A 27,967-nucleotide genomic window follows, 5' to 3' on the forward strand; every position below is an offset into this window, starting at 1 on the left:
CAGCACAGAAAAGAAGTTTATTAGGGGGAATTACCCTGTGCCATTCAGCAGCCTCTTAATGAGATTGGTGTTATTTGAGGCTGATCCCCCTTATCAGCGACACTGTGAACTGCACAGATCATGACGCTTAATTTTTCTCTATGGAGTCAATCCTTTAATCCCGACTCAGCCTGGCTGGGATTCAGGCTGGCTCTGCACCGGATTGCCAGCGAGGCATTCTCTGCCAGCAGCGGACCAGAACAAAGCGGCCCAAAGCTCTCCCTAGAAAACAAGTCGGAGGCCTGGGCGCCATGGGGCCACCAGGGGCACAGCCTGGATTTGCATTTTAATAGCCTCCACCCAACAGCCTGAGGATGGGGAAGCACAAGCACCCAGACTCTTCCCTAATCAGCCTCAGCTTCCAGAAGCTGGCAGGGGGGCAGGTGGAGGGTCCGGGTTTCAGAGGAGGAGGAGTCAGCAGACGCTGGACTGTGTGTGGGACGCTCGGGTCCAAGAGGTGTGCCCGTCACTGGTTCTCACAGGGCCAAGTCTGAACGCCTTCAGGGGGCACTCAAGGCCTTCGTGGTGACGGATGGTTGACGGCCAAAGCAAGCAGGACGGGGGAGGCACGTGAAGACTTTAGCAGGAGGGCAGCCGGACATCACAGGTCTTTGAGATGGAGAAGGATCAGAGAGGGGGGACACGTTTCCTGCCCGGGGCCACCGCGGCCTGGAGGCAACACCAGAGTTTGGAGCTCACACGTCCTGGCTGCCAGTCTGGCTCTGCTCTGATTTTAATGAATTCATTAGAAATAAATAATAGCCCCCCCCCAAAGAGCACGTGACTGAGCGCCTAGGGGACAGCGCCCCCCAATGAATGCACGCCGAAGCAGGGATCAGAAGGACGCAATGAAGGAAGAGGGGTCGCACTCACGGAACAGTCCCTGGCCTAAACGAGTCTAGTTCTGTGCCACTCTGTGCGGGTCAGGCCAGCGTCAAGAGGGGCACGAGCAGTAACAGTCATCATCGCGGGCACGGCAGCGACCACCGTTCCTGCATGTCAGGCACTTGCTTCCCCCCACTTCCAATGCTTCCCTCCCACCCCCAAGAGGCCTCAGAGGGAGAGGTGGCAAGAATGGCTAGCTGCCTCCCCCCAGGTTCCCGTTTCTCTTGACAGTGTGTTGGCCTGTCCCTGGACAGTGGCGCTGGCCTGCTCCCCACCCCTGGAATCTGGGCACACAGGACACGTGTCACTGGTGATCCAAAGTGGTCAAGGAGGAAGTGTGTTTCTCTCCCAGCCGCCCAGTCCGAGAGAGGGAGGCTCTGAGGAGCCACGGTAAGGAAGGTGCTTTGGTCACCGTGTTCAAGGCCAGCCAGCCAGGCCACCTGCACTAAGCCGTGCTGTGACCACAGAAGTGAGTGATTATGTTATGCCACTCGGAATTTGGGGTTTATCTGCTAGAGCACATAGCATCTGCCTCACTGAAGCAGACACTGGACCAGAAGTGGGGTGCTGTGAAAAAACCCTAAAAACGGGGGGCGTGGCTTTGAAGGCAGGATGGTTTAGAGGAGGGCGCTAATAGCACAAGCTTGGAAGGCGGCAGAACAGCTAACAAAAGGGTCACCTAGACAGCAAGCCACCAGCCGGCAACTCGCCACCGGTGGTTCTCCACATCCTCCCTAGACGCACGGCGGGGCCGAGGACGTGCCGCAGATGCCAATGCCAGGCCCCGCCTCAGACCTACAGACCCCGACGTCAGGGCGCGGCCCGGGCGTGCTCAGTTTGAAGACTGCCGCCGGCACGGCTGGGACAGCGGATGCGCCCCTGCTTGGAGACGGGCTTGGGCCCAGGCTGCCCTGGAGGATGCCTCCCCCCTCCCAGCTGCCTCCGCTCACCGAGATCTCAAGGCACACGCCCCTGCCCCCTGGACGTCCTTCCTGGTCAGCTCCTCCGCGGCCTTCAGGCTGGCCACTAGAGCCACGACCTTCAGGGAGCCTTCTTCAGCTCCCCCCCTCTCTAACTGGGCTCCCACCACCCTCTCCAGCACAGACCTCCCCCGTGGGGTCCCAGGGCCCCCTGAGCGCATTTCCTGAGGAAGAGGGGCCTCCGGGAAGGCTCTGGGGTGGGGGCGGGGCACGCGGGTTCCCTTACCTGCGTGGGACTGCATGTGCTCCAGCAGGTTGTTGTAGAACTGGAACTGGATCCCACAGGCACCGCAGGTGTATGGTTCTGGGCCGGGAGGGGGAGACACGAGGCAGCTGTGTTAGAGGCAGAAGGACCCCGGACGCCCGGGAACTGGGGCTCTGGGCCCAGCCTGTCTGCCCCTGTCACTAACTGCTGAGGGAGAGGCTTGGGGGCGGGGGGAGGACCTGCAGATGAAGAGACCGTCTAATTCCATCCAGCAGACATTTATTGAGTGCTTACTGTGTGCCAGGCACTGTTCTGGGCACTGGGGAGGGCGAGGGGGGCAACACTAACGGACCAAGTGCTCTCCTGGGGCAGAGACCACGTGCCGCCTGCGGACGCACAGACATCCCCGCCAAGGAACAATACACGAGTGTACGAAGGACACGAGCACCAGGTGAAGAGAATAGAGGGCAGTAAAGGGAGCAGGGAATAAGCCAGAGAGAGAGAGAAGGGCAGGAAGCGGGGAAGGCCACAGAAAGGCGAGAGGACACAGGACAGGTGAGGACAGGGAAGACAGAGCGGGCGGGATAGGACCATGTGTGCAGGTGGACCTTCCACGTCTGTGTCCCCAACACTCAAGTCAGTGCCCAGCATGGGGGAAAGTGGAAGGAAGAGGAAAGAAGGGGACCGAAAAGGGAGTAACGAAGAGACGCAAGGGGAGGTTGAGGTGGGCTTGGAGGAGGTGTCCTGAGGCTGCCCCCGAGAGTAGCAACGGGAGGGCCTGGGTTCCTGCTAGGGCCAGACGGTGGGTGGGGGGAGGCTGCCTGTGCTCAGGGCTCTGCCTCGTCCCCTGTCCGGACTCCCCCTCCCACCTGGGGCCAGGCCCTCCTCCTGCCTCCACTGGCTGCCAGGTCTGCCTAGGGGTGGCCCAAGGGCAGGCGCTCTGGGGAGGTCCTGAGCAGGTGGCCAGCTGAGTTCACTCCCTGCTCTGCCTTGCCCTCTCCAGCCCCCCGTGGGACCGTCACTTACTCTGTAGGAGAGGGAAAGGATTGGAAATCAGGGGACTTGCAGTTTCTGCAAAAGAGAAACAGTTTAGCTAAGTCTCTTTCCGTTCTGGTGCTCTGAGATGACTGTCATTACTTCCGTTCTCAGGAAGCAGTAAGCCATCGGGGCTCTCGGAGGAGGAAGATCTGAGAGCCAGACTCAGATTCTGGGCTGGCGCCGGGGCACCGGACAGGGCCAGATCAGCCAGGGCCATGCCTCTAGGACACCCTCAACTCTCAGAAAGTGAGCCCACAGAGCTCTAGTGAGGAAATGTCCAAGTGCGGCTGCCGCCTCAGGAGAGGGAGCTGGCAGCTGCTTCTAGATCCTGGCACCGGACACCGGAGCAGCCACGGGGAGGGCTGTGCTGTGAGTTCTGCTTCCTGGCCTTGTCAGGTGAGCCTCAAAGGCAGAAGGCAGCAGGGGAGGACCAGAGGGACCGGGACCGGGGTCCTGACCCCATAAATCACAGGCTGGGGACCTGGGGCCATGACCAACCTCTCCTGGGCCTCAGTTTCCTCATCCAGAAAATGGGCTAACAATACCAGTGACACCCCACCCCCGCCCCGGGGCTGGGGTAAGGACGGAAACAGGTAAGACACACACAGCTCTGAACACAGGCCAGGCACATAGTAAGCGCTCAATAAATGGTGGCTGCCGGCAGCGGCACTTTACACTGTCCTCCCCAGTCCGAGTAGCAGCCCCGGAGGACCGAGGGGCAGGGGGTACAGCCTGGCTGCTGAGGGAAAGGCTCCCGGGGAAACAGTGGTTCCAGTCCCACCTTTACCGCCTCCTGTGTGGCCTCGGGCAAGTCACTCCATTGCTCTTAGCACCACCTCTTGGAGACTGGGTTACATTTCTCAAAAGGGTGAGCAGCCTGGAAAAGCCGGCATGCTCTCTACGGTTAACGGCGTTACACGGACATTCTCATGCCCCCCCCCCCCCCCGCCCCGCACACCTCCCTCGCTTCTCCTCGGGGTACTCCATGTAGCACTAGGTTTACTTAAAACCACCACCACCAGCAGCACCACGGGCACATGAATGCGTCACCTCCGTGGGCCCTCGCTGGCTGCCCCCCGCCACAGGGACGTGTGTGTGAGCCCCACTTGACAGCGCGGGAGAAATGAAGAGGCTGGCCCCCGTCACCAGCTCGTAGATGCTGTGGCCGGGGTTCCCACTTCGGCTCCAGATCAAGGCCGGAGCTCAGTGTACTGGGCAGAAGCCTCCACGTTTCACAAAGGCCCCGCTTACTGGGACCCCCATCTGTACCTAGGTGGTAGCCAGCACCTGATGTGCGGAGTTAACTGAAGCTGCAGGAGAAAGCGAGAAGGTACCCTACCCTAACGTGACCCAGCTATCAGAACTGTGTTCCCATCTTGCCCTGGTGTCACTGTGCAGACTGGCTTGCTGTGCCTTTTTCGGACAGGCCCTCAGGGCCCTGCTAGGTGAGCCGAGGATCCGACCGGGGAGAGTGGCCTTCAGCAGCTCTGTTTTGAGGTACGCCAGGGCAGCCGCCAGGGGGCGCGCAAACACCACCGGGAACCTCAGCTAAGCCTCCTTGGGCAGGCAGGGGCTGGAAGAGAACTTTTGGATGGCCTCTGGTCCAAAGTGGGGCCACAACTCGGGGTCTCTGGCTCTTGGGCTACAGTTCTGTCTATTGCACCCCCTTTGCCTGTCCTGGAAAGAAACTGGCTGCAAGGTTTACTCGACAAACATAGCAATAGCTCTCTTACTTCTCCAGGGCCATCTGAGTCAAGACCGCAGGCTATCAGGAGGGCGAGTTCCTCTCTCCATGTGGAAGAGACAAAGACCAGCAGTCCCCGAGATGCCCCTGAGGCCCAGAGGCAGGTCCCTGGAAGAAAACTTCCTTCCCACTTCTGCCTGGCCCTGGCTCCCTCCTAATTCCCTGCCCGCCGTGTCCTCCCGGGAACACCATCATGTACCAGGAAGAGCCCAGCCCAGAGCGCCCGCCGCCACCACCACGGGTAGGAGCGCGTGGAGGCCACGGCACAGGGTGGTAATCACAGGGCACACTCACCGCTGGAGTTTTGGGAACTGCTATTTGTCTCTTCAAAGTGGTTTTGTGCTTTGCCTTCTACTCTCCGACTGAAAGCGCTTTCTGCTGGGTGGGGACAGGAGAGAGCGAGAAAACACCGGTGACTGGTTAGCACTACCAGCGCCAAAGGCAAGGGCATGCCACAGGTGACTTCGAGGCCTATGCTGGGGAACCTGTACTGCGAGGCGCTCCAGGACCCCAAACCAGACCCCCAGCGCCTCGGGCTCACCAGAGTTGCCTGATACCTTGTCAGGGCCCCCAAGAGATCCCCCTCACAGTGCCCAGCGTGGGTGGAGGGCCAGGCACAGGGTCACGCGTGTGTGACCTGAATGCCCAGATGGAATCCAGCCGAGTGGGCGGATGGCAAATAGCTCTGGGGCTCCCATCTTTGGCTCCTAAGGGGCCACATTTGTGACACTAAGTCATTCGGACTTGCCATCCACTACTTCCTTGGCCAGAATCTGCTGCCACAGGCTCCACCAAGGAGCAGGGAGGGTGACAGTTTTCTGGTGGTGGCGCTGACGGAGCAGGACGGCCAGACAGCGGATTCCAGCTCCACAGGCCGAGGGGTCCCTGGGTGGCAGGGAGGGCATCCTGGGAGAGGCGATGAACAGGCAGAGCCGGGCAGCCCCACACCCTGGGAGCCCAAAGACCAGAGGAGGTCTGCTCAAAGCTCATCCGGGGGAAGGGCCTGGCTCCTTAAAGGGATTCTGGGGCATCTCCACTCAGAGGTGGCATCTTCCTGGTGCTATGTGAGGAGACTGGATCCGGCCGGGGGGAACAGAGCAGTTGAGTTCCCAGCCCCGCCCCCACCTGCAGAAGGTACTGAGACAGAGTATCTGAGCTCAAAGGCAGCGTTGCTTTTCCCGGTTGCTCTGGGCACAATGGGGCCACGGCTGCTCCAGGAGATAAAGGCATCCGAGAGCAAGTCCAGGGGGGATGAGCCGCTGACCCAGTCCCTTTTAAGGGGAAACAACTCGCACTAGGGTATCAAAGGCTCCGGGCGGTTCAACCAGAAGGAGACCCATTTAGCTTCATGTGACCCAGCCTTCCCAAATATATTTAGCCGCCAAAGCCCATTTTTAAAAATTCCTTAGTATCCCTCAAAAATGGTGATTCCCGGAACCCACTTTGGGAAATGCCACTGTCACCCAGCCCACCCTACACCAGAAGGGCAAGTGCTCAGACTGTGGGCAACGGGAAAAGAAGGCTCCTACAGATAAATAATATGTTTGGTCCATTATAGTGATGTTGAGACTGATTAGCTGGTTAAAGTGGTGAGTAGAATTTTCTATTGATATTTTTTGTTTGATTACAAAACGCATATGTACTTAGTTCAGAAAACTTCAAAAATGCAAAAGGAAAATCATTGTAATTTCACTACACAGAAATATTGTTAATGTTTTATGTATATCCTTAAGCAATCTTCTATTGTTTAACGTATAGTTATTCCAACTTTTTGCTAATTAAAATTTTTGCTTTTGTAAATAGCCCAGTAGTGAACATCATTGTCCCTCTTCAAATCTTTGTCCTAATTTTTAAAAATTATTTTTGTAGGATTTCTAAAATGTCACTTTTTGATTAAAAAGTATTAACTTTAAAAAAAAAAAAAAAAAGACGTCTCCTACAGGCCCTGCTCCAGGCCCGGGCTCCCGACCCCACAATGCCTCCTGACACCGAGGCTGATGATAACATCGCAAGAAGACCCGCTCTTCGAAATGTGTCTGAAAATGCCTGGGCTGACAGCGAGAGACACACTGGCCCACCTCAAGGCACCATCTGTAAATCAGCAAAGAAATTCTTTGTCCTCAATTCTTTGTCTGGGGTTGGGGGGGGGGGGGAAACCCTCTCATTTACTGAGCACCTACTATGTGCCAGGCATGGTCCGCACACCTTACCCCTGTGGTCGCCCACAGTCCTCCCAATAGTGCTGTGAGAGCCACACTGTCATTCCCAGTCTACAGGCGAAAAGACAGGAAGGTGAAGCGCCCAGTTCCGCAGCTGGGTGTACTCCCAGCCCATCGCACGGCAGGATGAGGAGAGGTCGTTCCTGGGGCAGGTGCAGTCTCTTGAAAAAGGTCTGGGGTAGGGAAGTGACTCCTTTCTCCATCTCAATCCCTGTGCGTTCCTTCAATGTTTACCCATCTGTGCAGGCGTTCCATGCAGCCTAACCGACATCTCAGTAGAACTTAGCACCACAGAGCTTACAGACTCCTACGATTAGTCCCCTTCTGCTCAGCTGACGATGCAGACTTGGAACAGCTATCCCTGCATCAGCACCTTGGGCTGAAAAGCCGGGGGTGGCACCGCGGCGGGGAGTGCCGCGTGTAGACACGCTCATACCCACGGAGCACGGCCTGCTGGCAGGAAGGGGGCAAGGACAACTTCCAGCTCTGACACGCAGGGCCCTGCTCACCCCCTGCTGTCCTCTGCCCTGTGACCCCCACCACAAGCCTTCCAGGTCACAGGCCTCAGAGGCGCTGAGGTCTGAGAGCTGCCACAGACCACATGCCCTCTGCAGGCAATTTCCTGCACCACACTGTCAACGTACAAGCTCCCAGCCACAAGGTCAAGAGTAAAAGCAAGAGCTGAAAGCCAGGATCCCGTTATTTAGTTGAGTCAATATCTACTATCAATGAGTCCACGGTGACCAGTCTGTTTCCAACCAATGTAGGACTACTGTTGCAAAAACGCAACGGCTCTTGGCTTTTCTCAGCGCAGTGCCTGAAAAATCATTACCTTCAAGGTTGACTGACCACTTACTTCTCTTTTGGAAGACCTAAGCACAACAAACTTAACCTCAAACATTTTTAAGTACCAAATCTTTGCCCAAAACTAGGCTCCTGAACCACAGGGTAAAGGCGAGCACAACCAATTGCTTGGCTATGGGGCTGGTCCAATCTACTGGTTCCCTTAACTCAGGTCTCAGTTTGATCGCCTGTATATTTACCTGATGGCTCTGGGGCTCCTGAGGGCAATGAAAGGACCACAGTCCCACAGGACAACATCATCACTCTTTCCTCACCCCACACACTCCGGCAGGCAGCCCCAGGCTCAGTCCACCCAGATCTGAATCAGGAGTCCTGACATCAGTTTTCCTGGGCACAGCAGCTGCTGTGTCCCTCTCGCTGCCTGCTCCCCTCCTGCAGCCACAGCCCCTTTCTGCACAGACTCCGAACACACTGGAGCTGGTGTCCACTGGTTTCCTGCTGGGCTAGGGCCCGTGGACGGGCTTCACGGGTAGTACCAGACAGGGGGAGGCTAAGAGAACCGAGCTCCTGTTTCACGGGGAGCAGCTCTTCCTAGAAATGAGTTTTTAGATTGGGTTTTTCAGGAAGACGGGGGATGCAAACTCATGCCAAAAAGGTCCAGGCAGGTGATGTAAATGGATGAACGGGACTGGATGTAAGACAGACGACAGCGTGATCACAATGAGAAATGACACCTGCCATGCGGTCACTGTGTTGGGCAGGCAGGAGGGAGTGGGGAGGACCACGAAATACGGGCCAGTATGTGCTCTGTTCAAGGGGGCTGCTGTGGCCCAGCCCCAAGCCAACTGCTGCCCTCCAGGAAAGTGGGCCCAGCACTGCCAGAGCGGACTTTCCAACGTCAGCGAGAACTCAAACATCTTACACAAAATCTCCTCATGCTCAAATGTCGGCAGTTAATTTAAAAAAAAATCTTAACTCCTTAGGCTATGACTTGGGAAAAAGTACTCTCCTGCTTTAAAAAAAAAAAAAAAGTTTGCAAACCATCAGGTACAAACCCTCTGATTTAGGGTAAAAAAACCTAGGCTCAGAGGGGCTAGGTGGCTCGCCACGGTGAGAGCCAGCTATAGCGGCACAGCCGGGACCCAGATCTGTCCCAGAGAACTACAGGACCTCCACTCGCTCTTGCAAGGGAACAGTGACCCCAGGCACAGCTGTGGCAGGTGGGAGCGGGGTGGGGAGTGGAGGAAATGTGAGCATAACATAGGCCATCGGTACCTGCGGTTGCCTTGCTTGCCGGAGATCCCGAGTTTGGAGTGCGGAACGTCTGGGTTTGGGTGGCTGGAGGGGTGCGGTGTAAGAGCGTGGCGCATCGGACCACGGAGGCCGGAGCTTTTTTCCCCGACTGGTTCGTCTGGGTCTTCGCTGCCACGAAGCGCGGAGACGGGGAGACCTCCGGATGCGAACACTCAGAGCCCGTGTCTGGATCGTCCGGTGGCTCCCACCCGGGGGCAGTACCTGAGAGGGTCACGCTCTCAGTCCCCGTGGGCCCTCGGAGTTAGCCGAGCGAGTGGTCTCTTGGGCCACAGAACACCATGCTCAAGGGTCAAAACCTCTTCTTGGTCCATAGAGAGCAAAGGCTCTCACTCACACTCAGAGCCTAAGAAAGTCCAGGATTCTAGAACCTTCCCCAGCTTCTCCTTGAGGGAAGCCCGATTGTCAACTAACACTCAGAGGTTCTTGAAGGCCACTGACCAGCTAGCTCACTGAGAGGGTCACCCCTAACCCTCGACCAGCCCAGGCTCTCAGTGTCTAAGAACACAGCCTATGACTTACACTTGGGACACCTGAATGAGTCAACCCAGGCCCAAGAGCATTTTCTAGAACATTGGCTCTGAAGCCTCTTTTGCTTCCAAGACAGGCTGGCTCAGAAGGACAGAAAGCAGACAGGCAGGGACATGCCAGGGTTGACCGGTGGCGGTGGGGAAAAGCAGAGGGGCTCCATGTAGCCCCAGGGTTTTAGGGGAAGAGGTGCTTAGTATTAGGACTTGCTGCTCTCAGGGACAGCGCTGAAGTCTACGCTGCTGCTTTCACCGAAGTCAGCGCAGCAGTTCCCCAGTGGCGTCTGCGTAAGTCTGGGTCACCATTTCCCAGACCCCCTGCCTCCCTCCCCTGAGTCATCTGCAGAAGCTGGAGTCGCTGAGAACTGGGGGCTGACACCCAGGTGGTCTGCACCTCTGGCAGTCCTGGGCGGGCAGCACTCCCGCCTCCTTCACACTGTCTGGGACCCTAAACCACCAGCGGGGGCCAAGCCCTGAACCTGGCCACACTCCCACGTTCAACACAAAACAGGAGGGGGCAGTGGTCTTCTGGCTCAACTGCAACTCTCCCCCGGAAGGCGAAAAGGGGACTAGGCAGCATGGGAAGGGGCCCCTTCGGTGCCATGAAGGGGCTCATGGATCTCAGGAGCCGGTCACATCTCGAGGGCACCAACTTGACAAGCAGGGTCTGGCTGAGCACTGAGCAGCCCAAGGACACCGCCGCTGCTCCCCTGCCTCTGGGAGTGGAAGAGGGGCCTCGTTATACCCTTGGGCCCAGGACCGTGTCCCTGCTCGGCATTAGACACTCACCCACTGCTTTCAGAGCAAAAAAAAAAAAAGTCACTTCCTGACCCTCCACCTTTGGCCATTCCTGGCAGTGATGAGAAGCCCAGGCCTAGAGAGGCAGGAAGCAGGGCTCTGCCCAAGGTCACACAGGGGAACCCACTCTTCAGTGCTATGTTCACCAGCCTGAGACACTGAGACCAGCTCAGAGGACTCGGCTGCCCCTGCCCTGTCCTCTTGGGGGGGGTACCCCTTCCTCCATTCACAGTGGTGGCCAGATGCCAGGAGCTGGGGGACACTCTGGTCACAGCCCCCTTAAGCAAGCCCTGACCCGCCCCACCAGCCCCAGGAGGAGTCCCCAAGGCCACTATCCGCAGAGGTTACAAGTGTCCCTCACTGTCTCAACTCCCATTCTCTGGATTCTGGCTTTCTTAATCAGAAACTAGAGAGGTCTGAATGGGGAAGGACACTTCCACATGTTCCCTCCCTATCTATTTCTATTTTGGAGCCAAGGACCCTGGAGGTCCCTGGAGACCAATCAAAAGGGCGGCTTGTCTCACAATTTCTAAATACTTTTAGCCACAGAACAACCTCCACATCGAACTCCATGGCATGTGTCCGAGTCCCCCACTACCTCCCTGAAGCACAGTTTGGGGACCAGGTGTGGAGCAAGATGAGCCCGCCTCCAGATGCCAGGTCCCTCCCCTTCAGTCTCTGTGGTCATGGCCTCTTTACTTCCCCTCTCTTGACCTTAGGTCCCTCACCCCTGCCCCTTTTGTCCACCAAGAAAAGCAGGCATCCCACCTCTGTGTGACCAGCCTCACAGGGATTCTGTGGGAACCCAGGAAAATCCCAGGAGTACCTTGAATGGTCCACAGTTCTTCACATGTAAGCAGCTACTACTGACTTTTGATGGTAAGGAAACCGAGGCCCAGAACATTTAGCCAGTTTAGGGCCACACGGCAAGTCCGTGTCAGGAAAAGACAGGAGCTCAAGCTTGCCAGTGACCTGAGGGGGCCTCTGCATAAGGCCATGTGGTCCCCTCTGGCATCACCCCACACATCCCAGGAACCCGGGCACAAGGGACAGAGAATTTCTGAGCAATACTGAGCACGTGGCTTTTGTTCTTAAGCCCCAGACTCGGCCCTGAAGGATGGTTTCTAGGAGACCCTCCAGATCATTTCTTTCCAGGGTCTACAATTCCTGATGTCAAAATCCTGGCATTTGTGGGAGAGCCCCTCCCTCCCTGTGGCAGGCAGCTCAGGGACACCCACGAAGCACGATACAAGAAATCTTCAGGTACCTGGCCTGGGACCAGCTCGCTTCTTGCCTCTCCCATTCTCTAGCACCCTCTCTCTTCCAAGCCTTGTGGCCTTTACACATATTATTTCTTCTGCTGGAATGATCTTCTCTCCAGTTTTTGCCTGGGTAACTCGTGCTGGTCCAACACACCTCCACTTAAGCATCACTTGGTCTGGTACCCTTCCCTGGACCTCCCCTGGTCAGGTATCTTTCGGTCCCCTCTCCTCGTCTCTTCCAAGAACTGATCACCACCCACAATGACACACGCTGTGATCTTTTGATTGGGGTCTCTTCCCCCATGAGCCTGAACGCTCTGTGAGGGCAGACCATGCCAGTTAGGCCCAACCACGCACTCAGGACCTAGCACCTTCCCCGACACGCAGAAGTACTCCACAGGAGTGGCGGAATCAGAGAAGCAATGCATGAATGGCCAGAAAAGCAAAACTCAACCACTTAAGCAGAGCGTGTCAAAGACAGGATGCCCGAGAGGAGACACGAGAAACTGTCTCACGTGTTACCCTCTCATCAGCCCCACAGGTGTATCTAAGGCAGACGGGCACGCAGAGCTCAGAGAGGTACAGACACCACTCCAGGGTCACAGAGCAGGTAGGGACGGAGCAGGATGCACGTGCCAGACCCCTAACTCCTTTCACACAACGGTCTGCTCCATCTGTGGACCTTCTCACATGGAATGTTATCAGGCTGGAATTCCTACCCGAGTTCCCACCAGGAAAAGAAGAGTGAGCTTCAGACAGACTGACTGCCCTTATAAAGAACATACACGAGATGTTTACATCTAAGAGATATTTAAATATAAGAGAGCATGAGGGCTCTCCTTCCTGTAAAGCTGAAATTCAACTGGAGCAAAAAAAAAAAAATTCAGAGAATATAAGGATTCGGGGAAAGTAACCACACAGCTGAGAGCATTGAAAGGCTAGGGGGTCTCCCTGAAACCTTCACAAGGCAGAGGAGGGTGAAGATGCATTCGAGGCAAATGGAAAGAGCGTGCTCCAAGGCTGGAGGCGGGAATGCGCGGGAGCTGCAGCGCAAGGAGTCTCATTCGGGAATGCCTCCTTGTGGATTTTCATCTTAGGAAGAGAACTGGAGAATTTACTCTTCTGGCCATCGTGGAGTCCCCGGGGTAGGACTAAGCCCCTCTCCAGATTCAACTATAAAGCTGGACAAAATACACAGAACAACAGTTTTCAGACTTTGAACAGCAGGCAATGCAAGGCTGTGATTCACAAGGGAAGACCTGATGTGAGATCACTCCAGTTTCTGCCTGGAGACCTTCTGGCCCACAGCACGGGGGTGAGGCAAAGAAGCACTGCAGGTTGGCTGATTGGAGAAGACAATGGTCAGAGTTCAGGGCTTCTGAGGTGGCTGGAATTAGCAGGATAGAATAATGAAGAGGAGGGAAGTTTAAAGGGGGGGAAAAAAAGGAACTATAGAAATGTGCAGAGGGACCCCCTTAAAGTCTTTGGCTGGATGCCAAACTGATTTGTACAGAAGGAGCCTCTGAAAAGTCTAGCAGGTAACCGCTGCCGGGGGCTGTGAGCCGAGCAAGGATTCAGAAGTCTCACAAGATTAGGAGATGTCGGAGTTCCCATCTGCCAGAGAAGACAGACCTTGTTGAACACCTCAAGCGTTTATTTTGGGACCCAGAAAGGCCAGGCCTTAGAAGGCTTACTCTAACCCTAGAATGAGAACTGCTGGAGACCCACCGTAACAGTTTAAAAACAAACCTTTGAAGCATGAAGCTGATCTGTAAGTAAAGTAACTGCCCGCCATAACAAAATCCAACACTTTTCAAAGGAAGATAACAAAATCCAGATGCTCAGAGAAACATCGCAATGTGCAGCACAGAAGAAAAAATTACTTGTGAGGCGAAGCAGGAAAACATGACTAATAAGAGAAAAGTACCAATCAACAGAGACATACAGAAATGACATGGACAATGGAATCTGACGACCTTAAAACAGCTTTGATGAATATGCTCAAAGATTTAAAGGATAATATGAACACAATGAAAAAAGAAATGCTATAAAAAGAAACTAAACGGAAATTACAGAGATGAAAAATAGGATAGCTAAAATGAAAATTTCACTTGATGGATTTTTCTAATAAAACAGATTGTATACTAAAGGAGAAAAGAACAGCAAACTTGAAGACAAGGTACTAGAAACTACCCAAATTGAAGCTCAAAGGGAAAACAGGGCTGATAAACTAAAGGGAACTTCACCACCAAATGGTTTAGCACATATGCAAATAAAGTCTCAACAGCAGAAAAAAGAGAGATTGGGCAATAAGAACATTTGCAGAAATACTGGCTGGAATTTTCCAAATCTGATGAAAAATATAAATCCACTGAACCAAGAAACTCAATGAACCCCAACCAGGATAAACACAAAGAAAACTATGCACCATAATCAAACTGCTAAAAAAACCAGTAACACAGAGATATATTTAAAATCACCCAAACAAAAAAGACACATTAAATATAGAACAATCAGAATGATCTCTGACCTCTCACCAGAAACAACATAAACCAGAAGACAAAAGAATGTCATTTTTAAAGTGCTGAAAGAGGGGCGCCTGGGTGGCACAGCGGTTAAGCGCCTGCCTTCAGCTCAGGGCGTGATCCCGGTGTTCTGGGATCGAGCCCCACATCAGGCTCCTCCGCTATGAGCCTGCTTCTTCCTCTCCCACTCCCCCCGCTTGTGTTCCCTCTCTCGCTGGCTGTCTCTATCTCTGTCAAATAAATAAATAAAATCTTTAAAAAAAAAATAAAATAAAATAAAGTGCTGAAAGAAAAACTTCCCAACCTAGAATTTCATATCCAGAGAAAACATCCATCAAAAGAACAGGCGAAATAAAAACATCTTCAGTTAAACAAATCTTTCACCAACAGACCTGTAATGTAAGTGTTAAAGGAAGCTCTTCGAGGAATAAGGGAAAATGGTAATAGATGGAATTCAGATTCATGCAAAGAAGGAAAAGTACAGGAAGTGGTAAATATATTAGAAAATAAAAAGGCATTTTCTCATTTCTTAGTTAATAAATGAGTGGTTAAAGCAAAAAGAATAACTGTTGGGTTTATAACTCATGGACGCATAGACGTATTAAGAACAGCACAAAGGACAGAGAGTAGTAAATGGAAGTGCACTGTTACAAGGTTGCTAGATTATGTGTGATGTTACGAATTAAATTCATGGTAGATTGCAATACATTAAAGATGTATATTATAAACCAGAAAATAACCACTAAAAAAAAGAGGTATAGCTAGAAAGCTAATGAAGGAATTTTTTTTAAGTTTTCAATTAATATTAAAGAAGGCAAGAAAGGAAAAAATAATGAACAACAAGATGAGATGGGACAAATAGAACAAGACAAAATGCACAAAATACAAAAAAAATATGAAATACAAAAATTCAACAGTTTCAATAAATATTATTATTAAATGTAAATGGATTAAACATTTCATTTAAAAGACAGGGATTACCAGACTAGAGAAAAGGGTGAGAACCAACTATATGCACACACTTCAAATAGACAGAGAAAGATCATATGAAAAAGATCAAAAGAAATATACCATGTAAATACAAATCCTAATAAAGGTGTAGTAGCTCTATTAATATCAGATAAAGCCGACTTCAGGACAACAGCTATTACCTGTTAAATAAGGAAATTAAGAACTAAAGAGATAAATAAAGGTATTTAACAATTTTAAAAGGGTCATCAAGACATCATGATCCTAAGTGTGTGCACCTAAAACCAAGTTCCATGTACACAAATCAAAAACTGACAGAACTAAAGGGAGAAACAACATATCCAGAATTACAGTTGTCGATTGTAATACCTGTCTCTCAGTACTTGATAGAACAAGCACATTTTTTTTTAAAGCCTGAAAAGGTAGAGAGATTTTAACATTATTCTTAACCAGCTTCACCTAATTGACACTACACTCAGGGAATACTCTTCCCAACTCATTCTAAGAGGCCAGTTTTACCCTGATACTCAACTTACATTATAAACGAGAAAAGTACACTACTAGCTGGAATGCAAAATGGCATAACCACTCTGAAAAAGTGTAGCTGTTTCTTAACAAGTTAAATGTACACCTATCATATGATCCAACTATTCCACTCCTGGGTGTTTACTCAAGATTAATGAAAGCAGCTGCCCATACCAGGACTTGTACACAAACGTTCAGAGCAGCTTTATTTGTATTAGCTCCAAACCAGAAACCACCCAAATGTCCGTCCACAAGTGAATAAAGCAAACTGTGGTATGTGTATCTATGCAATGGAATACTACTACTTATCAATTAAAGGGAATGAACTACTGATACCTGCAACCATGGATGGATCTTAAAACCATCATGGTGAATAAAAGAAGCCAGACCCCCACAAACACAAACAAAAAGGGTACATACCATAAGATGCTATATATCCAATATTCTAGAAAACGTAAACTAATCTATAATAACAGAAAGCAGACAGTGTCTGCCTGGGGATGGGGAAGTGGTAAGTAAGGATTATAAATGAACACAAAAAACTTCAGAGTGATGGATGTGCATAATTTCATGAGTGCATACATAGGTCAAAACTTATTAAACTGTACACTTTAAATACAGGCACTTTATTGTATGACAGTATGCCTCAATACTGTTTTAAAATACCTCACCAGAAATATTTATTTTCTTGATTATGACCACCATCAACAGACCATTGATATTCATGGGGCATGGCTAATTCTAGGATTGCAGTTCCCTAGCCTTGAGAAGTTAGTTTTGGGAGTGATATTAAGAACCAGGTAAAATCCTGGGGTATTTTAGATAGAAGTGATCAGAAAGTATGTTCTTGAAAGCAAATAACAACAAACTACCCTAGGTCTTAGAGTAATTTAGATGCCTTTCCAAGAAAAAGAAGTTTCAAAGAAGAAAGTCACTCCCCAGGCAAAGAGGACACATCCTAACATTGTAAATTTCTTCAGTTCATTTCATAGTTGGGACTCCCTGATCGTTTTAATGTGTTTTAATAAAGTATAGGCATGGTGATTTATTTAAGAACAGTGACAAGGGTGCCTAAGGGGCTTAGTTGGTTAAGCATCTGCCTTTCGCTCAGGTCATGATCCCAGGGTCCTGGGATGGAGCCCCATATCAGGCTCTTTGCTTGGCAGGGAGCCTGCTTCTCCCTCTGCCTGCAAGGCTAATAAATAAATAAAATCTTAAAAAAAAAAAAAAAAAAAAAAAAAGAACAATGACAACAACAAATCAATCCATGTAATATACCATATTACCAGAATAAAAGAATCACAGAATCCTCCAACAGGTGGAGGAAAAAAACATAAAACAGTGATATATGACAGAAACTTTCAGTAAACTAGGAATAAAAGGTAACCTCCTCAACTGATAAAGGGTATTTATAAAAACCTACTTCAGCTAATGTAATACTTAATGATGAAAATGATCACTCTTCACGGTGAAAAACTGAACCCTATGATTAGGATAAAGGCAGAAATACTCAATTCTACTATTCAACATTGTACTGGAATGTCCTAACCAGTATAGCAAGATGGAAAAAATAATAATACAGACTGGAAAGAAAGAAGTAGAACTATCTTTATTAGTGAATGACACCAGTATATACAAGGAAAATCCTAAGAAATTGACCAAAAAAAGCTATTAGGACTAGTAAGTGAACTTAGCAAAATTTCAGGACACAATTATCAATAAACAAAAACAGTGTTTTATGTAATACCAACAAATAACTGGAAAACTAAAAATCACACAGTAGCAAAAACCATAAAATACTTAAGAGATAATTTCATGAAATATGTGCAAGACCTCTACTCTAAAAAGTATAAACTATTGCTGAGAGAAAAAGACCTGATTACTTGGAGATATATACCATATTCATGGACTGGAATACCCAGTATTATTATATCTGTTCTCTCTAAATAGATTCAGGGTAAACCTAAACAGAATCCCAGTTGGATTTTTTGTGGAAACTGGAAATCAGAAATTTCCCTAATATTTATATGGAAGAGCAAAGTTCCTAAAATTGACAAATATTCCTTTTTTTTTTTTTTAAGATTTATTTATTTATTTATTTGACAGAAAGAGAGAGAGAGGGGGACACAAACATGGGGGAGCTGGAGAGGGAGAAGCAGGCTCCCCGCCGAGCAGGGAGCCCAATGCGGGGCTCGATCCCAGGACACTGGGATCATGACCTGAGCCAAAGGCAGATGCCTAACGACTGAGCCACCCAGGTGCCCCAACAAATATTCTTTTAAAAGAGCAAAGCTGAAAAACCAAGAGTACCTGAATTTAAGATTTACTATAAAACTCCAGTAAATGAGACCATACTGGCATAAACATAGACAAATAGATTGACAGAACAGAAATAAACTCATATATACTTACACATGCAACTGATTTTCAGAAAAGGTTGCAATGCAATGGGGAAAGGACAACTCTTTTAACAAATGATGGAACAAAGAGACAGATCTCCACATGGGATAAAATGAATCTCAACTCCTACCTCTCACCATCCACGAAATTAACTTGAAAAGATCACAGACCTAAATCCAAAGGCTAAAATTATAAGGCTTCTAAAAGATAATTAAGGAGAATATCTTCACAGTCTTGAGGTAGCCAAGATATTCTGGGTAGGACCCAGAAAGCACTAACCATAGGGGGAAAAATGGGTAAATTAAACTCTATCAAAATAAAAACAAAACATTTACCAAAAGATACTGTATGAAAATCAAAGGGCACGCTGAAGATGGCGAGAAAATATTCACGGTATATGCATATAAGACCTGGAGATCCAGAATATATATAAAGAGCTCTCACAACTTAATAATATAAACACCGCAACCACAAAATGGGCAAAAGACGTTAGACAATCTCCAGAGTAAAATATACAAATGGCCGATATGCAGATGAAAAAGTGCTCAACGTCATGAGTCATCAAGAAAATACAAATTAACACCACAGTGACCACTACGTGCTCCCGGGAATAGCTAGAATTAAATAGCCCATCACCTCCAAATGGCGGCAAGAATGTGGAGCAAGTGGAACTCCCCCAGATGGCTGCTACAGCCATTCTGGAAAATGGTTTCTAAGTTCTTACAAAGTTAAACATACTCTCCCCTATGACCTAGCAATTTTAATTTAAATACTCCCTGGTATTTATCCAAGAAAAATAAACGCATATGCCCTCAAAAAGCCTCCCACGAACACTTTCATAGCAGCTTCATTCCTAAGAGCCTAAAATGGGAAACAACCCAAACAAACAAGCAAATGGCTAAACCAACTGAGGTAGTTTCCTAACACGGAATATTGCTCAGCAGTCAAAAAGAATGAACTGTTACATACAACAACGTGTAGGAGTCAAAAACGCTTTGCTACGTGAAAGCAGCCAGACACAAGAGTATTATTATACGACTCCATCTGTAAGGACTTCTGCAGTCAGTGTTAAGTTCTTCCAAATACTCTCATCAGACCCAGGGTCCTCAAGCCCGAGCCGTGGGTACCACGTGAAACGGTCAGGTCCAGCCCCTAACCCCACACAGAATCCAGCGGCATACAAGGCTCCAGATCCGAAGGCCACTGGAGGGAATGTTTCAGCCTCGGCAAACCAATCCTCTGTTGGATCTAGCCTAAATCTCTCATACCCTCCTTGTCCACATAGCTGGGGATCGAAGGATGGAGCCCCCTCAGGCACCCAGGAGGGAAGCTGGGAACTCAGTAGTAAGAGGAGAATGGAAGGCTGGGATGTCCCACAGGACGGGCCCTTCGAGCTCTTTTCTTCCAGGCCAAGGAAGAAGGAAGAGATTGAGGAACAGAGACAGGATGGGGCCTGCCCAAGGTCATGCAACCCTGTGAGCCAGCTGATTAAAACCTAGGGCTTCCGAGTCTTGGATTAGTACCCCTTCTAGCTTTCTCCCCCTTCCACCACCGAGGGCAAAGAGGCAGCTGTCTCGTCTAGTGGGCCAGGACTTAGCTGCATCACGTGGCACTGGCTCTGAGGAACCACGTGATTCGGGGGTGCTTAGAGGTGAGGACAGGACCACCGAAGGACGTGAATAGCGATGCCCACCCGGAGTCTACGGAGGGCAAATCAGGCTTTCCTGGCTGAAGGATGGGGCTTTCCCAGCTATTCCAGCTACTGCAGTAAGGTGCCCCAGGTCAGACGCATGCCCGGGCCAAGCTCCCCTTTGCGTTCACCCTCCCCTCCCTAGGGCTGGCTCACCCCTTCCCCAACTCCTCCAGCCCCCAACCAGAGAAGGTACTCACTGATGGGGGCGTGTAAGGCCACGTGCTCCTGGTAGGGTGTGTAGTACTTGTACTGCTTTCCGCAGAATTCACAGGTGTAATTGCCAGTTTCTGTCCAAGAAGAGGAAAGTGTGCGAATGGGTGCCTGACTCCTGTCGAGAAGCAGCAGCATGCTCCCTCCCCTCCAACTCCCCCTCATCCTGGGACCAACTACAATCAGGAACCCACTGGAGTCAGGCCGCCTGGGTTCAAATCCCAGCTCCTCCATGTCCAGCTGTGTGACCTTGGGCAAATCTCTTAACCTCTCTGTGCCTCAGTCTTCCTATCTGTAAACGGGGGTAATAATAGGACCACCTTCTAGGATTGCTGCGAGGATTAAATTTATATGTCAAGTGCTTAGAACAGTACCTGGCACACACTGTTTCTCCAACACTCCACCCCCAGGACCTGGTGCTCGGGAAATGTGTGGACCCGAGTTGACTGACCCCCCAGTGCCAAGCTCAGGCTCAGCCCCTTCGTGAGCCCTAACCTCTGCAATGGCCACACTTGGGTCCCCTCATCTCCAGGACCTTTCCCGCCCCCAAGCACCCCACTCCCCCCAGCAGGAGGGGGTCACGTCTTCCTCTCAGGTCCCACCAGACTTTATCTTTACCTCTCTTTTGGCACTGCCTAACTTCTTTCTTCTTAAAAATTTCTGATGTAATATTGTTCACTGGGGGAAAATTATAAAATACTGATAAATACAAATACAAAATTTAAAGAGTAAGAGAAATTTCAATCATCTGTCACCCCCAAACAAAAGAGTAGCAGCTACCCCCTTGGGGTGGAGTGTGCAACCTTGCCATCCGCCCCGGGCCCCACCCCTCACTCCCATCTCATCTGGAGCGGGCTTCTCTCCCTGACATCATCTGTCTGGCTCCGATGGGCCTTGAATTAGCCAGCCCTCATCCATATCCTCTTTGTAACCTGGTGTATTCAATCGACAATACTTTGTGGACATCTTGCTCGATCAATAAACATCGATCCCCTACTGCATTTATTGGCTGCACGGTTCCCACCGGACTTTGAAATCTGCGGAGCCTGTCTCCTACCAGGGGACGTTTGGATTGTTTCAAAATTTTTCTCTTACAAAAAAAAAAAAAGAAAAATGCTGTGATCCACATCCCTGTAGAAATATTTGCCCATTTGCTCATTATTTTTCATATCGCTGCAAAATAAAGATTATTGTGCATAATCACTGCTCGTTATTTCCTCAGGATAAATTAAGGGTATACATTTTTAAGGCTTTTGATAACCACAGCACCAACTACATATCAAAAGGTTGGGCCAATTTTCATCCCAATCAGAAAGGTGTGCCTTATAGGGGGAACTACACTGCAATGCTGCTTTCATTTTCCATTTGAGTTCTAAGGAAATGGACTATTTTTCATATTTAAATAACTATAGTTTTTCTTTTGTGACTTTCCCGTCTGTGTTCACAGCCTATGGAAACATAGGTATATTTATTTACCTTTTTTTCATTGCAAGAACTCCATAGATGAAGGACATCAACAATTTTGTTCTATATGTTGCAAGTTATTTTTTTTCTCAGTTTTTTTAATCCTGTGTATGATTTTTCTCTCAATATAGACCTAAAACCTTTCTGTAACTTTTATAACTGATTCACGAACACTGGAAAAGATCCATTGTTTGCTGTTCATAGGCTTCCAGGTTGTTAGATCAACTGTATTAATCATACTATTCAAACCCTGTATGATCCTGTTTGTCTACCTTCCATTGCGTCGTCCTTCCAAATTTATTTTGTTTATTTCGATGCAATGTGGTCTGATGCATATAAACAAGGCTCATGAGATCAAAATCGTCACTTTTAACCGTAGCCTTCAGAACACGACAGTATTTTCTAACACAGTGCTTCTCAAAGCTGTGGTCCCTGGACCAGCAGCGTGAGCGTCACCTGACAATTGGTTAGAAATGCAAGTTCTCAAGACTTATCCAAGACACACTGAAAGCAAAGTTCTAGGACCAGGATCCAGGAACCTGTGTCTTAACAGGCCCCCTAGAACAATCTGACGCCCGGGAGAGTGGAAGGATCACCTGCTCAGATATTTCATGACACTGTTGTGTTAGGTGGCCTGACATTAGTAATTAATTCTTGATCATCCATAAGAGCCTCCTTTCTCCTTGCTTGCATGTGCCTAAAAACACTTCCCTAAATCTTCTTGGGAAAATTCACTAAAAAAGATACTTCAGTAAATGCTGGGCAAAAGCAATCATGGTTCCTGCCTTCACAGAGCTTACGGTCTGGAAAAGGGGACGGAAAACTCCAATAATCACACAAACTTAAAAAAACTGCAACCACAATGGGTGTTCTTAAAGGAGACACTTAGCGAGCTATGAAAATAGCAGCAGGGAATTCAATTTAGTTAAGGAAGCAAGAGGGAGCTCCCTGAGAAAGAGGAAAAGACGAAGAATTAACGAGGTGTGTGTCTAATAAACCATTATTTCTAATTAACTTGAGAGCCTCTGTCTTCTAATGAAAGAGATTATGCCATTTGCTTTTATTGCTATAATTGACTTGGTTTTACTTGTCTTGTGGGTTTTATTTTCATATTCCACCCTTTCTGGTTTGTTTCCTTCGTTTTCAGTTGTTTTGATGCATGAAATCTCTTCTCTGCCTTTGCATTGTTCTCTGATATTCCATTATTTTCCAATATTCTCTTTTGTTTGCTTCCATAGCATGTGAGACACATCTGTCTGTTACAGTTAACAGAAAATGACATTTTCAAGTCTATTACCACTGACAAAAGTAGCTTCACTCCGTGCTTCTCAAACTTTAGCAGGTTTAAGAATCATCCAGAAAGGCAGTTACTACACAGATTGCTGGGCTCCGCCCCAGAGATTCTGATTCCGTGGAATCAGAGCCTAAGAATGTACATTTCTTTTTTTTTTTTTTCTTAATTTATTTATTTGACAGAGACAGCCAGCGAGAGAGGGAACACAAGCAGGGGAGTGGGAGAGGAAGAAGCAGGCTCCTAGTGGAGGAGCCTGACGTGGGGCTCGATCCCAGAACGCTGGGATCATGCCCTGAGCCAAAGGCAGACGCTTAACGACTGCGCCACCCAGGCGCCCCAAGAATGTACATTTCTGATAAGCTTTCAGGAGATGGTACTGCTGCTGGTCTGGGGCCCACACTATGGGAAGGACTGGTTTAACCTACTCTCCCATATCCTTCACCTAGTCCTTCGTTCTCGTGTTCTTATGAATCATTTTTAATACTGTAGAATGATCTTTGTCTTCCGCATTCAATTTTGTCATCAGATTCATATTTTAAACTTACTTCTAGTTTATCTGGTCTTAACATTGGACACAAGTCCTCCTATGCTATGAAGTCATTCCTCACAACTGGAGTGTATTTTGTCAATTTTTTGAAGATGGATAGTACATGGGAAAAATAGTGTATTTTCAAGTCCTCCTTTTCCCTTTACTCATAAATTACAGTCTGTCTAGATATAAAATTCTTAAGCTGTAATCTATGTTTCCCTTCAAAACATATTCCATTATCTTTGGCATTTAGTACTATACAGAAGTCTGAGGCAAGTCCCCCTTGGATTCATCTGTTAATAATTAATTGGCTTTTCTTATGCCTAGATGCCTGCGTATTTTTTCCTTTATAGTTTTAAAGAGTCACAAAGATCTACTGAGTTAAGGGTCTCTTCATATTGAGGTAGATTACACTCCAATCATCTGTCATCCCCTGACATACAGTGAGCCCTTACATCAGCATACATGGGTCTGCCTGTAGCACATTTTTCTTCTATTGTATCTTTGGAATGTTGCTTCTGTCCCACTGGTAACAATTATCTGGAACTGGATCCCTAGGCTCCATATTTAGCTTGTTTTCCTCTTGTTCTCTTGATCTGTTCAGGTTTCTCCTCCCCATAATTAATTCCATTTCTGCAGATCAACTCTGCTCTTTACTATGCACAATGTAGGTTTTAATTCTACTTTGTTTCTCTGCAGTCCACCACCTCACTCCTTTCTCTGTCTCTTCATTTTATCCCACTGCTGTGTCACCGTACAACTTCAGGCTCCTCTCTCACAGGGGTCATGCTATGGACTGAACTGTGACCTCACCCCACCCCCAAAGTCAACTGTTGGCGCCCCACCTCCCCATGTGATGGTGTTTGGACATGGGGCCTGTGGTAGGTAACTGGGCTGAGATGAGGTCATGAGGATGGGGCTCTCATGACTGGTTTAGTGCCCTTGTAACAACAGGCACCAGGGAGCTTGCCTGCATGGGTCTCCCACCACGTGAGGGCACAAACAGAAGGTGGCCATCTGCAAGTCAGGAAGAAGGTTCTCACCAGAACCTGACCATGCTGGCACCTTGACCTTGGACTTCCAGCCTCCAGAACGCTGAGAAAATGAAGTTGTTTATGCCATCCAGTCCAGTAGTTTGTTATGACAGTCCAAGCAGACTAAGAGAAGTCATATTTTCTTATATTCAGTTGCGGCTGTCAAACAGAATTTTCTTCTAGATTTTGTAGTAGGTCATTTTCAGAGGTGTGCTTTTCCTCCGAGTCTCCTAAATTCTGTCTGTCTTGTTAGGTGGATTTTTATAGTTATAGTTTCATACTTTGTGTTTTTGGGGGTTTTTTTGGTGATTTAAAAAATTTTTCAAGTTACTCTTCCTTTAGCCACATATAACAATCGAGCGAACTATAGATGCAGACTTACTGTTTTCAGTAGACGTGAGCGAACTGTTCTCGAGCCCCCCATTATCATGGCAGTAAATCATCATGGCAGAAAATCATCATGGCAGACCACTATCACGGTAGTAATTCTCGATCTGCAGCTGGAGAGCAGGCTGACGCGCAGGAGCCCTGGGACCAACTTTCTCCTTCTAGAAGGATTCTTCTGCTGTCATGGCTCCAGCTTCCTTCTCCCTAAGGGCCTAATCCCCCAATTTGCTCAAATGATGTGGATGTGGACGGTGCACTTCCCAGCATGCACTGCTTCTGGGGTTTTCCTCTTCCTGGACCCACAAAGCTCTACTTGCGGCAAAAGTCCCTTCGTGGGGCTCTGGGCCTCTACCGGCTCCTCTTACTCTACACCTTGTCATTTGTAGGGTTCTGTGACCTTGGCCTGCTTGAAACCCAAGACGCAGCATTCTTATCTCACAAGGCAGCTACAGAGTGGTAACAGGAGATGCTCCCACTATGCCAGCAGTCTCAGTTCCACGATGTCAAGCTGGGAGCATGCAGGGAGCCAAACCCAGTTGCGTTTTCTCAATGCAATTCCCAATTGCTTCTGGTGTGTGACAGTTCCTCCCAGATCCTAGCACTGGTCGTCTGTCAACTCAGTTACTGACAGAGTAAGTTTCATCCAGTTCCGTATCTTCCTGGGCAATAGGTACTACTGATTTAATGCCTTCCACGCATGTGTTAAGGACTACACTCATTCTCTTGCGAATATAACCTCATCCAATCTCCACGACAATCCTGAGAGGTGAGTTTTCTTGTCATCAGCCCATTCTCGGAGTTAAGGAGACTGTGGATTAGGGAGATTATAAAGCACGTAGGACGACTTGCAGGTATTAAGTGTAGAGCTGGGGTTCACAGATGGGACGCTGTAAAGCTCCCACTCTTGGCCATTTCTTGATGACATCACTCACTTGTTACGCCCTGAATACAAGCCAGGGGCTGGGCTAGTCCGTTCCTGCATGCATCCTCCACGGGCCTTTCGGAACCGAGAGATGTTCTCGTTCCCAACTTAAAGACGAGGCAAAGGACACTGAGAAGGGGGGTAAGTAGCCAGTCGACTGGTGATGCCACCATTCAAACCTGGGCCTGATTCCAATCCTCTTTTCCTCATGATGATGCTAAGGATGGAAGGGCAGGCCGTGCTAGCCAGGGGCAGCTGGCCGGTAAGTTCTGAGATGGCAGGTGACAGATCCCGCTGCCCCCGTCCTGTATCTGTCTACGATCGTCCACCGTAGAACAGGTCTCATTCACAGGTGGGTTTCACCACAGTTTAACTTTTGGCAGTTTAGTGTTGAGGCCTTCGTTACTTTCTTCCAGAGAAGAACAACTAGGACGTACGCACAGTAAACGCATGACAAGCGCTGTGCTAACTGCTTCATGGATACTGTTCCAGTCCCGGTCTCCTGAATGCTTAAGAGTCCAAAGGAGGCAATGAATCACCCGCTACCACGAAGGAGGAAGGAGGGAGGAAACGGACTGGAGGACCCAGTCAACGCCTTCCGAAACCGGGGCCAAGCTCTGCCCTGTGAGAAGCACCTCCGGCATCGCTGTTTTTCCTGCCCGGAGATTTGCTCACGCATTCATTCAATGTTTGGGTGCGCATTTTTGCAAGCTGCCTAAAATCCTTACTGTAATGAGGCAGAGTCAACAAAGGTCTTTTCTTGCTGGGTGGTAAGCAAGCGAGAAGAGGAGGAATGCAAATCCTAAAGGGCTGGACTAGACACCTCTCACTGGCTGACTCTACCCAATCCACTCTTCTAGAAACAGCCAAAATGGACTGACTTCCTAAAATGTAAATCTGATCAAGTCCCTTCCCCACTTGGTAAACTCTCCAGCTCGTTTCCCTCAGAAAGAAGTCTCGATGCCTTCCTCTGGCATTCAAGGCTCTCTAAGACCCGAACGCAGAAACTGATTGGCCTTTCCATTCCCTAGAACAAGAGCTGCTCTCCTACCTTCACCCCGTGATGTAAGAGCTCATTCCCCACTCTGGTCCCCAATGCAGAAGCCTCCCCGATTCCCAAGGCTGGTCAGGCGCCTTCCCGGCCCCCACGGCTCCCTGAGGTTATGCTGTGACTAGCTGCGCGCTGACCTACTGCCCCCCTCCTGTGCCAAGCACCCAAGGGCAGGGCCACAACTGCCCCACCCATGGCTGTGTCCTCCCCACACGCCACGCAAGGCTGCTGCGAACAGGCAGGTGGCAGGTGTGGCTCCTACCCTCAGGGGTTTCATGGGACAAGGACAGAATGTCCACGTGGCCCCCTTGGACAGCTTCATTTGCCGATGAACCCCTTCATTTGCGGATGATGACAACAAGAGTTATTTTCCGAGCACCTATTATGTACCAGGCACTGTGCTAATAGGTGATTTACATTCACGATCTCATTTAATCCCCCAACAAACCTTCGGGGAAATGCAGTCCTCACTGACAGGTGAGGAGCCGAGGCTCAGGACGGCTAACAGACTACCAGGGCACCAAGCATGTGCTACATTCACTGCCCTGACCTTGACCCTGTGCTGTTCTGCTGCTCCTCAAAAGTGGAAGTCCTAAGACTGGCCCATTTGACAGGTGGGCAAAGTGAGGTATAAGGAAGCCAGGCGCCAGTACCACTGTTACAGGATGAGTGATGTCACCCCCTTCCAATGGCAAGACTCACCCCGCCACCCGCAGCCAGCCCCCAGCTGACTCCCCACCCAGCCCACCCCCAGAGAGAGGCCCGCATACTTGGCCCAATTTTCTGGAATGGTTCCGGGGGTTCCTCCTTCACCTCGTCAGTGGCCACAACACCTTGGTCGAAGGGGTCTGTGGGAGAATACACAGCCCTTAGAGCCCTGGTAACCAGGTCTTGGGAGCCCAGCCGGGGACAGGGAGGTGGGCAGTCACCAAGGACTTACCTGCCCGATTCTCGGGGGCCCCTTCCACACTAAACACTGCGCCCAGGCGGGAGGCAGCAGCCGCAGAAGGAAAGAAGCAAACAGGAGCCCTGTTAGTCCCTGCCCACGGCTGCCTCTGCCCAATGCTCCCAGCCTCTGTCCCGGAGAGGTTGCCTCTGGGACCCAGGAGAGCCGCCGTGGCCAGTGTGGACACCCCAGAAAACCAGGGGCCA

The 27,967-nt window shown here is 49.5% G+C and overlaps 1 protein-coding gene across 16 annotated transcripts in view; it reads right to left on the reverse strand.

Moving 5' to 3' along the window:
• Window positions 1-27,967, reverse strand: part of ZNF618 (zinc finger protein 618) — a 177,740-nt gene that overhangs the window by 17,409 nt on the left and 132,364 nt on the right. For 2 of the 16 annotated variants that reach the window (XM_087869439.1, XM_087869454.1), the window contains 8 exons: window positions 27,756-27,791; window positions 27,586-27,663; window positions 20,753-20,812; window positions 20,122-20,211; window positions 9,190-9,429; window positions 5,186-5,269; window positions 3,136-3,180; window positions 2,131-2,208 (listed from right to left, as the gene is read on the reverse strand). In XM_087869439.1, the coding sequence (XP_087725565.1) occupies window positions 2,131-2,208; window positions 3,136-3,180; window positions 5,186-5,269; window positions 9,190-9,429; window positions 20,122-20,211; window positions 20,753-20,812; window positions 27,586-27,663; window positions 27,756-27,791 (711 nt within the window). The remainder of the gene's footprint in view (window positions 1-2,130; window positions 2,209-3,135; window positions 3,181-5,185; window positions 5,270-9,189; window positions 9,430-20,121; window positions 20,212-20,752; window positions 20,813-27,585; window positions 27,664-27,755; window positions 27,792-27,967) is intronic. The other 14 variants (XM_087869440.1, XM_087869441.1, XM_087869444.1 and 11 more) reach the window with 14 other exon arrangements.

The sequence above is a fragment of the Ursus americanus genome, chromosome 18, assembly GCF_024610735.1.
Source record: "Ursus americanus isolate L20-20 chromosome 18, mUrsAme1.1.p, whole genome shotgun sequence".
Taxonomy (NCBI): domain Eukaryota; kingdom Metazoa; phylum Chordata; class Mammalia; order Carnivora; family Ursidae; genus Ursus; species Ursus americanus.